The sequence below is a fragment of the Mercenaria mercenaria genome, chromosome 8 (assembly GCF_021730395.1).
Source record: "Mercenaria mercenaria strain notata chromosome 8, MADL_Memer_1, whole genome shotgun sequence".
NCBI classification, from domain to species: Eukaryota; Metazoa; Mollusca; class Bivalvia; order Venerida; family Veneridae; genus Mercenaria; species Mercenaria mercenaria.
In genome coordinates, this window is record NC_069368.1 from 68,369,635 (window position 1) to 68,380,679 (window position 11,045).

Here is an 11,045-nt window from a genome sequence, read left to right on the forward strand (position 1 = left end):
GGTAATCGAATCACAAAAGTCTGAGTGATAAATTATGACGCATCTGAACAAAAAAATGTGTTTTATTTGCCAAAAAAGCATGCAAAACTGAAATCTATTTCCATTCTAACACGTTCGAATTACATCAGGAAGGGATACTAATCTGGAATAAAATGTGGTTTTAAATATGAGGGAGTAAACCGGAATAGCCAAAAGTAGGACATTTTGCGAAACATGTTTTAATCAAGACAATACACGGTAAAATCCTTCTTTGTTTGTATAAAAGAAAATCTTAAAAGTGTTAGAATATGAAATAAATCATGGTTATTTACATAGTATATTTATTTTAATAGCTCATTTTACCATTTGGTTATTTGTTTTATGTAGCGATTTTGTGAAACATATTTGATAATAATCCACACTACAAAGTATACCTTGCTTGATGCCAAGAAAAGTACTGTAATAGAACAGAATGAGTATTGTTTTCTTTCTTTATAATAAATTGAGCCGCACCATGAGAAAACCAACATAGTGCATCCGTGCAGTCTGGTCAGGATCCATGCTGTTCGCTTTCAAACCCTATTGCAATTAAGAGAAACCGTAAGTGAACAGTATGTATCCTGACCAGACTGCATGGATGCGCAGGCTGGTCTGGATCCATGTTTGTTGCACTTGCACTATGTTGCTTTTCAAATAGTAGAGCTTTTGTTGCCACACTTCAGCCACCATCATTGTCAGTGTCTTTGTCCACATCACAACTTTATATGTAAGCAGTTTTCTCTGGAACTACTTGGACAAATAATTTGAAATCATAGCACATGTTTTTGGCGTTATGAGAGACCTCATGGGACAAGTTATATAAATGTAGCTTTTAATATGTCAAAATTAATGGCCATTTTTAATTTAGGAATTTTGGTTTATATTTCGCATGTAAGCAGGAATTCTAAAACTATTTGGCTGAATGCTTTAAAACGTCACACATATCTTCAACCTCATAAGATGACCTCACTCAGCAAGTTACATAACTCTACCTGATATATTTTCTTGAAATCATGACCTTATTTATAGTAGAAATTTTATGGAAGTTTTACATATAAGCATGATGTGTTCTCATGCATTGCTTGACCAAATGTTTTCAGATTCCCCACATACCTTTTGCATCATGAGATGACTTTACTTAAGAAGTTTCATAACACCGGCTTACATTGAGCAGAATTTTGCCCCTTTTTCAGCTTTAAAGTTTTGCTAAAGATTTTTATTTTAGCCAGTATAGAACAGCTAGTGTGCTGTCATTATACATTCTTGTTAAAAGATGTAGTCCAATAGTCACAATATTGATTCTTAGAAGGCATGTATTTTATTCATTCAGCATTATATAAAATTGTATGAATCAGCAGTAGCAGATTATCTTGATATACTGTTACTTTTTCAGCATGGCATTGACAGTACAGATTTTATTGAAACTTGACAGAGTTGATCTTGCAAAGTGAGTAAATTATGAGAATATCTGAAATAGACATATATAAAAACAGTTACTGTAATGATATTTGTATAAGTTTTTAACCCTTCTTTACTTTATTAATTTTAGAAATATTTATGCTGCTCTTTGCCATAGTATTTCTGCGTTACAAAACAGATTTTCAGAACAAATTATGGCTTCTTCATAACACAGTGTTTGATAGTCATAAGATAAGATTTTTAGCTTGCCAGAGCAGGAAGTGTTGGGGTGAGCTATATTGTGATCACTTGTTGTCCATCTTTCTGCCAACATTTTCCTTAAAATAACATCTGCTTTGAAACCATTCGGTGGAAGAAGATGAAACTTGATCGGTGTTCCTTGGTTGGTCCTTTACCAAATTTATTTAAATAATTCCATTCCATACAAAATTTTGCTTGCAATGGCACTTGAAAGGAAATTTTTTAAAATCTTCTTTTCTAAAACTGTAAAGGCTAAAGCTTAGATATTCAATATGTAGCATTGTCTAGTGGTCCTTTACCAAATTTGTTCAAATCATGCTCCTGGGGTCTTCTTATTGTAAAACCTCAAAGCCTAATGCTTAAATATTTGGTATGTAGCGTTGTGTTGTGGTCCTTCACCAAGTTTGTTCATACCATACCTCTGTTATTAAAATTGGCCCAGTCCTGGGTTCATTTGTTTTAAACAGACTTGTATAAGAAAAAGTTTAAATTAACTGTAATGCCCTGAGCTTAGATTTTTGGTATGTAGCATTGCATAGTGGTTATTTACCAAATTTGATCAAATCATGCCACAGGGGTGAAAATTGGCCCTGCCCTGAGGTTCACTTTAACTTAGACGTATATGCAAAAAAAAATTAAAATCTTTTTGTCTAAAGCCTCAAGCCCTTGAGGTTAGATATTTAGGATGTAGCTTTGTGTAGTGGTCCTTTACCAAGTTTGTTCAAATTATGCCTGTTGGGTCATAATTGGTCCTGCCCTAGGGTCACTTGTTTTATAAGAAAAACTTTAAAAATATCCTTGTCTAATATCTCAAGCCCTGGAGCTTAGATGTTTGGCTTGTACAGTGTGTAGTGGTCCTCTACCAAGTTTGTTCATATCATGCCTCAGGGCTTAAAATTGTTCCCATCCAGAGATCATTTGTTTTACATAAGCTTGTATCAGTATCAGAAAAGCTTGTTAAATCTTCTTGTCTTAAGGTGCAAGACCCAGAGCTTAGAGATTCGTATGTAGCAATGTTAAGTGGTCATCATCCAAGTTTTTTTCAAATCATGCAGCTGTGGTCAAAATTGACCCACCAATGAGAGAACCTTATGTCACATTACATTTTGAAAATATTCTTGTCTAAAGTCCAAAGGCTATTTGGCATATATCATTGTGTAGAGGTCCTCTGTGATGAAATCATGTACCAGTTTGAATGAGGTGAGCAATATAGAGCCATCATTGCCCTCTTGTCTGAGTTTCGTAAGACTTTTTTGGATTATTATCAAAATTATCAATTCTTCTACAGAAAAATGAATTGTTAAATTTAAGTGTTAAAGGAAAGATAACATACTGGCTAGTTAGGATCATATAATTACTAGTAATGCTGAAACATACAGGTTAATCAAAAAGTAACTTTTTATGACAGGAAAGAATTGAAGCGTATGCAGGACACGGATGAAGACAGTATTCTGACACAGCTTGCTACCGCCTGGTTCAATCTTGCTGTCGTAAGTACATACTTCTTTTTGGGGTGGCATTCAAAACAGGTGGGAATAATAATCAAATATAAGTGGTATACAGTTAACAATATCCACTTTGTTTTTAGCTCACCTGTCACAAAGTGAAACTGGGTCACGTGCTGTCTAAAACTAGGTCAGTAGGTCAAATAATAGAAAAACCTTGTGACCTCTCTAAAGGCCATATTTTTCATGGGATCTGTATGAAAGTTGGTCTGAATGTTCATCTTGATGATATCTAGGTCAAGTTCGAAACTGGGTCACGTGCGGTCAAAAACTAGGTCAGTAGTTCTAAAAATAGAAAAACCTTGTGACCTCTCTAGAGGCCATATATTTCACGAGATCTTCATGAAAATTGATCAGAATGTTCACCTTGTGATATCTAGGTCAAGATCGAAAGTGGGTCACGTGCCTTCAAAAACTAGGTCAGTAGGTCAAATAATAGAAAAACCTTGTGACCTCTCTAGAGGCCATAATTTTCATGGGAACTGTATGAAAGTTGGTCTGAATGTTCATCTTGATGATCTCTAGGTCAAGTTCGAAAGTGGGTCACGTGCTGCCAAAAACTAGGTCAGTAGGTCAAATAATAGAAAAACCTTGTGACCTCTCTAAAGGCCATATTTTTCATGGGATCTGTATGAAAATCGGTCTGAATGTTTATCTTGATGATATCTAGGTCAAGTTCGAAACAGGGTCATGTGCGGTCAAAAACTAGGTCAGTAGGTCTAAAAATAGAAAAACCTTGTCACCTCTCTAGAGGCCATACTGGTGAATGGATCTCCATAAAAATTGGCCAGAATGTTCACCTTGATGATATCTAGGTCAAGTTTGAAACTGGGTCACGTACCTTACAAAACTAGGTCAGTAGGTCAAATAATAAAAAAACCTTGTGACCTCTCTAGAGGCCATACTTTTCATGGGATCTGTATGAAAGTTGGTCTGAATGTTCATCTTGATGATATCTAGGTCAAATTTGAAACTGGGTCAGCTGCGGTCAAAAACTAGGTCAGTAGGTCTAAAATTATTAAAATCTTTTGACCTCTCTAGAGGCCATATTTTTCAATGGATCTTCATGAAAATTGATCTGAATTTTCACCTTGATGATATCTAGATAAAGTTCAAAACAGGGTCACGTACCTTCGAAAACTAGGTCAATAGGTCAAATAATAGAAAAACCTTGTGACCTCTCTAGAGACCATATTTTTCAATGGATCTTCATGAAAATTGGTCAGAATTTTTATCTTGATAATATCTAGGTCAAGTTCAAAACTGGGTCACATGAGCTCAAAAACTAGGTCACTATGTCAAATAATAGAAAAAACGACGTCATACTCAAAACTGGGTCATATGGGAAGAGGTGAGCGATTCAGGACCATCATGGTCCTCTTGTTTAATCTGACTTTTCTGTCATGCAAACTTCCTCTTCGTAAAAATATGCTATTGTTTGGCACAGTTGTGCAAAAACAAGATTTAATGAAATTTTATAGCAAAATTGCTATGGAGTGTATTTTATTTATTTGAGTTTTTAGTCATTAATTTTTGGTCAACAGTCGAGGTAAAACGGATATACATGTATATGAATTAACAAAACAATTTATAAATAAATAAGAGTTATATAACGATGTTTCCATATTTTAAGGGTGGTGAGAAATTTCAAGATGCATACTACATATTCCAAGAGATGGCGGACAAGTTTGCTGGCACTCCACTATTGTTGAATGGTCAAGCTGCAAGTTACATGGGACAGGGGCGATTTGATGATGCCGAGTCCTGTCTACAGGAAGCTCTTGATAAAGTAAGTACCGTCAAATCATTCATGTCCTCTTTGGGAGAGTCAGACACCGAGGTTGAAATACATAGCAAAATTATTAATTGCTTGGTTTTGTTTTAATAAAATGTTGGACTTAATAGTATTTCAGTGGTCTTTAGAGCCAGGTACTGTCTGTAAACATGTAGTCTTGCATGGAGGTATAAATGTATGTTTGATTTGTGTAGGATGTGATTATACAACAGCATTTAAAATTGATCTTTGGCCTCCGTGGACAAGTTGTTAAGAAAACGGACTTTGAATCACTTGTCTCTCACTGATGTAGGTTTAAAGACTGCTTTGTTACATAGAATGCTTTCATATGAGGAAGTTATTAAGTCACATAAGGAAATGTTGGTCATTCTACCTAGGTTTCTGTCCTTCCCTGAAATATGGGAAATACCTGCAGGGACAATTTGGATCTTTCTTTACCATTAAAGCTAGAAAGTTACCATGTTGTCTTTACCTGTTTCTAGGTGACCTGAAATCCAACAAAATAATAAAAATTCATCTGTGTAGTTTATTATCTTGCCTTTGTTATTTATGTAAAGTGTGTCTATTTTCTATTTCACCAGGACAGCAACAACCCTGAAACTCTGATCAACCTCATAGTACTGTCACAGCATCTAGGAAAAGCCCCTGAAGTAAGTTATTGTTACCTGGAAGGAGGATGTTACCAGACAGCACAATATATTTCTTTAGTGGGGCCTTTGTGGCCAAGTGGTAAAGGTCATTGACTTGAATCACTTGCCCTTACCATTGTTAGTGTGAATCATTGCTAGGGGTGTAGAATTCAAAGCTTGCTTATGTAAGGCAGGTAGTTCTACCCAGGAACCCACTTGTGCAGGCAAAATTGCAACTATGAAAGCTGGACCTATAATTGTGTTCGTGTGAAATTAAAACAGCATAAAAATGTTTGTTTTACATAAGATCAAAATGTCTTTCACCAAGTGCAATCCAGAATGCAAATGAAAATGTAAGGTAATGTATAAACTGAAATTTCAAAAATTGTAGTATGCCTGCTTATCAGAAGTACAATTTATTGAAAAAAGTTTTTGATAAGCCATGTCAATGTAGATTTGAATCCTGCCTTGAGTTTAAATAATGTATATTTGCAGCAACATTATTTGTGCAGTGTGGTGACTATATGTGGTCTCCCTGCACTAGTAACAGTGTTCTTATCAGTATTACATCCATCATGAGTGTAATGCTGTTAAGATAAGCTTATCAGCATTATTGTGCAAAACAATTTTGGGGTTATGGTGGTAACTCGAGTAGGTTGGATTTGTTGTTGCTAGACACTGTCACATTGTCTCATGTAGGATCAGTTACTTGACAAACATTTAATATTCTATTGTACATATATTTTAGGTGAGTAACAGATACATTTCCCAACTGAAAGATTCTCACAGAGGACACCCATTTGTCAAAGACTATATACAGAAAGTGAGTACATCATTCAGCAATCTACGTAAATACTGAAAATGAGGTTTATGTTCAACATTAACTGGCATTTTCCAGTCTTTTATTGAAAGTATACAGAAATGCATTACTGCAAGTGGTTGTTTAACACAGATAGTCACTAAGGAAAGTTCAGCTGGATTGACTGTCACAAAATTTGTTACCGATAGGAAAATCTACTTTGTATACAGAACAGTTGTACATTTTATAATGTCTCTTAGTAGTTACCTCGTAAGTTTAAACAATAAAAATCTCCATCACGTAGAAAAGTGCTTAGATTAAGAATAACAGATATTAATAACAGTCATTTCAAAATTATGCTCCGAGTGAACTATTCAGATACTGCGATATTCAGATTATAAAACTTTCCACCCTGGATTTGTAGTCTATAGCTTTATCAGTTGCATAATCAGTATTGGTAATGTGTTGTTGTTGTTGTTAAAAAATAAAGGCTTTAGAAGCTTACTTTTCGTCTGTTTATATACGAGTGAAACTAATTTTCACTTTTAATTCCAGGAAAATGATTTTGACAGAGTTTGTAAAAATTACAGTGCATCTGTGTCAGCATAGAGGATAATATTAGTAAGTATTGTGTCATTATAATACATGTTTGTAGTATTGTGTCACTATAATACATGTATGTAGTATTGTGTCACTATAATACATGTATGTAGTATTGTGTCACTATAATACATGTATGTAGTATTGTGTCATTATAATACATGTATGTAGTATTGTGTCACTATGCTAATAAGTCTTGTGTCACAATAATGGCCACTGTTGACACTATAATAATGAGTATTGTATCAGGATAGTAGTGAGTACTTTGTCACAGCCTGAGATGTTTCATATAAATAGGAAATCATTGGATTCAAGACGTGACAGTTTAGATGTTAGTTTTAATTTTATTAATTTCAGTCAGAAGAAATAGCCAACTTTGAAATTTTTATCATTGAAAAAGGATGTATATTCCTATTTTTATGCCCCCCGATGGTGAGCATATTAAAATCGCACTGTCCGTCCATGCGTCCGCGTAAATTCTTGTCCAAACTGTAAGTTTGAAATAACTTGGCATAAATGTTCGTGTCCAGTCCATAACTCTGCCATCCATGAAGGGATTTTGAAATAACTTGGCATAAATGTTTATCATAATGAGACGACGTGTCATGCGCAAGAGCCAGACCCCTAGGTCCAAGGTCAAGGTCACACTTAGAAGTCAACGGTTAACAGGGTCTGTTTTGTGTCTGGTCCATAACTCTGCCATTGATGAAGGGATTTTGAAATTACTTGGCATAAATGTTCCCCGTAATGAGACGATGTGTCATGTGCAAGATCCCGACCCATAGCTCTATGGTCAAGGTCACACTTAGAGGTTAAAGGATCTATTTCTTGTCCGGTCCATAACTCTGCTATTAATGAGGGGATTTTAAAATTACTTGGCATAAATGTTCCTTATACTGAGATGATGTGTCATGCGCAAGACCCAGACCCCTAGCTCCAAGATCACCGGTCACACTTAGAAGTCAAAGGTGTTTCTTGTCTGGTCCATAACTGCCATTTATCAAGGGATTTGAAAATAATTTGACACAAATGTTAACCATATTGAGAAGGTGTGTCATGCTTATTACCCAGGTCTCTGGGGTCAAGGTCAAGGTCACAAAATGATGTGTGATTTTTTGCGCAGACAACTGTAGCATTCTTAGGCACGCCTCAGGGGGCATTTGTCACCAATAGTGACAGCTCTTGTTATACTTTGAGTTGGGTGGTGTTCCCAATATTCTTAACCGCCTAATTCAAGTTTATAAAACGACGTCAAACTGTAGCACCAACTTAACCAGTTACCGTAATGATATTGTTTCTGACCATGCTTTAGTATATTTGCTCTTTAAACCGATTGTTCACTGATTGTGATTTTTCAATATTTCATTTCAGATTTATTTAAATGATCAAGACAACATGGAAGCACTATGTGTACAGACATTCATATAAGGAGCCATTGGACCAGCTGACATTTATTTATTACATGCTTTCATATTGGCTTCTCAATTTACTTTTACAATGTATGTGATAGTTATTGACCGAAAAAATACAAAATATAACATTTTGAGACATTGGCTGGTCTTAAATTTAGTAACACTTTTTTGTTGTGAAAATTTATGCTAAGTACCCTAATATTTAGCATGGGAAAAAAACCAGTTTTTGGAAAATACTGTCATTTCTAACGAAGTAAAATAATTGTGACTATTGTGGAAACTGTTTTATACCGACAACCTGGACAAATACATAAATACATTACTCTGTTGCAGATTCAGAAGGATTTACCATTTTATATTCACATTATGTATTTTCTTACATACATAATCTCTATGTAAAAACTTGATCAGAGCTAAAAATGTCTTCAGGGCAGAAATGAAGTGTTATCAAGATGTATAAATGAACATAAATGTTGCAACCACTTCATTTCCCCTTTTTGCAGTTAGTGGAAGACTCCATCATATTACGGTAATTAACAGTGTCTGTTGTTTTGTACAGGATAGACTGTGTGCAACACAATCTGTTATATATCAATTGTTTAGGATCTGAAAGTTCTAAATTTGTTATGTTTTAAAACTTGTGGGGATACACAAAGGGAAAAATTTTGCATTATGTATAATGTTACAGATATGATTTTTTAAGGGGTGTTAATACAAAGGGTTTAAAAATTTTCAAATAAAATTTTATGAATATAATGTATGTTGATTTTGTTATTGTTGGGAAAAATATATCAAAGTTAGTACAATAATTATAGAAAACCATTACTGGAGGTGGCACGGAAAATAAACAAATTTGCCTTTAAGAAGAAAAAAACTCAAAAAAAAAAATTTCAGCCAGAAATAAAAAGATAGGTTAACCTCTAACTTGGTACTAAACCCTTTCTACAATTTTTAAAACCCCGTTTAAAAAAAACGGGACAATGGGAACCCCTTGGGGCGGGCGGCTCCACAGACTTTGTCCAGGCATATCTTCTTCATGCAGGGGGGATTTGATAAAACTTGGCACAATTATTATCCCCATGGACAAAAATGTCATGCACAAAAACCCAGGTCCCTAGGTCTAGGTCAAGGTCAATTGGAGGTCAAAGGCAAATTCAAGAATGACTGTCCGGAGATATTTCTTCTGCATGCAGGGTTTGATGTAATTGGCAAAAATTTTAAAAACATATGAGAAAAATGTCAGCGAAAAGAAAAGGTCCCTAGGTTAAAGGGTCAAGGTCACACTTGGGGGTAAAAGGGTTTAAATTCAAAAAATGACTTTGTTGGGATTCTTTACATGATGCGGGTTTTGATTAACTTGATTTGGCCAATTGTTCAACTTATGGGGGACGGTGTCAGGGCAAGAACCAGTTCCCTAGGTCTAAGGTCAAGGTCACATTTAGAGGTCAAAAGGATACAAAATGAAAAATTTTGTCGGGCATTTCTTCTTGCATGGGGGATTTGATATAACTGGCACAAATGTTCCCCCATGAGCGGGTGTCATGCACAAAACCCAGGCCCCGGTCTAAGGTCAAGGTCACACTTAGAGGCCAAAGGTCAGATAAAAGAATGCTGCCCAGAGCATTTTTTTTCTGCATGGAGGGAATTTGATGTAATTTGGCACAATTGTACCCCACATAGCGGAGTGTCATGGCAGATCCCTTCTTTAAAATTTATTCCCCTTTGTTGTTTAAAATAGTTTATTGTAACTTTTTCTTTCTAGTATGGGAAAAATCAAAGCCCATTTTTCTGTAGTACAACATGCAGTAAACCCAAATTTTTGAGGTGTATTTTGCCCTGCCCTCCCGGGTAAGGATTTTTGTGTGGATTAATTTTTTTTGTTGTTTGTTTTTTTAAGTTTAACCCCCTTGTTTTTACTAAAAATAAATTATATTGAACCTTTTTATAATTGACCGGGGGGAAAAAACCAAAGACCACTTTTCGCGGTACAACATGGGTTGTTTCAAATGTTAGGTGTATTTAAGGTATTCCCGGGAAAAGGATTTTTTTTTTGTGGAAAAAAAAAAAAAATTAAATTAATTAATACAAAAACCACAAATTAAAATTCCCTTTTGAAAATAAGGTGTGTGTAAAGAAATTTGCTATGGGGGTTTATTGGCGTTTGGGATCTTGTTGGGGTTAAAAAACATAACATAATTTCCCTTTTGATACATAACTGAATATTTAGATGGGCGTATTTTGTGACTGACAGTCTGGCATTCTTGTTTACAAGTAGTGTCAGAGGAGAAGTTTGTACTGAGAAGACAAAATAAATATCTCCCTGCATATGGGAAAAAAAAATTTAAAAAGCAACTTGTATAGTATCTTTTTTTGTTACCAATGTTATCGTTTTAACTTGCGTCATTATTGCTGAATTCTAAAATAAGTCCGTTTGTGCAAAGATATCCAGGAAATTATATGGGACTGTTACTCTTTGAAATACACATCCATGATCTCATATGTTAGCATATCAATACTATGAATGAATGCAACAGAACCTACGTGACAAAATCCAAGAGGTGGCCATTTTGACTGTCAGTGGTCATAAATCTGCTGTTTGATAAAAATGAAATAACTAGAATGTGTCTG

General features: G+C 35.0%; 1 protein-coding gene across 1 annotated transcript in view; it reads left to right on the forward strand.

The window, feature by feature from the left end:
• LOC123566160 (coatomer subunit epsilon-like) overlaps window positions 1–9,037 on the forward strand; it is a 52,286-nt gene extending 43,249 nt beyond the window's left edge. Inside the window, exons 5-11 of the mRNA XM_053550129.1 lie at window positions 1,412–1,465; window positions 3,086–3,167; window positions 4,816–4,971; window positions 5,559–5,627; window positions 6,355–6,429; window positions 6,961–7,026; window positions 8,377–9,037. Of these exons, the coding sequence (XP_053406104.1) occupies window positions 1,412–1,465; window positions 3,086–3,167; window positions 4,816–4,971; window positions 5,559–5,627; window positions 6,355–6,429; window positions 6,961–7,014 (490 nt within the window). The 3' untranslated portion in view covers window positions 7,015–7,026; window positions 8,377–9,037. The remainder of the gene's footprint in view (window positions 1–1,411; window positions 1,466–3,085; window positions 3,168–4,815; window positions 4,972–5,558; window positions 5,628–6,354; window positions 6,430–6,960; window positions 7,027–8,376) is intronic.
• The last annotated feature ends 2,008 nt before the right edge of the window (window positions 9,038–11,045 follow it).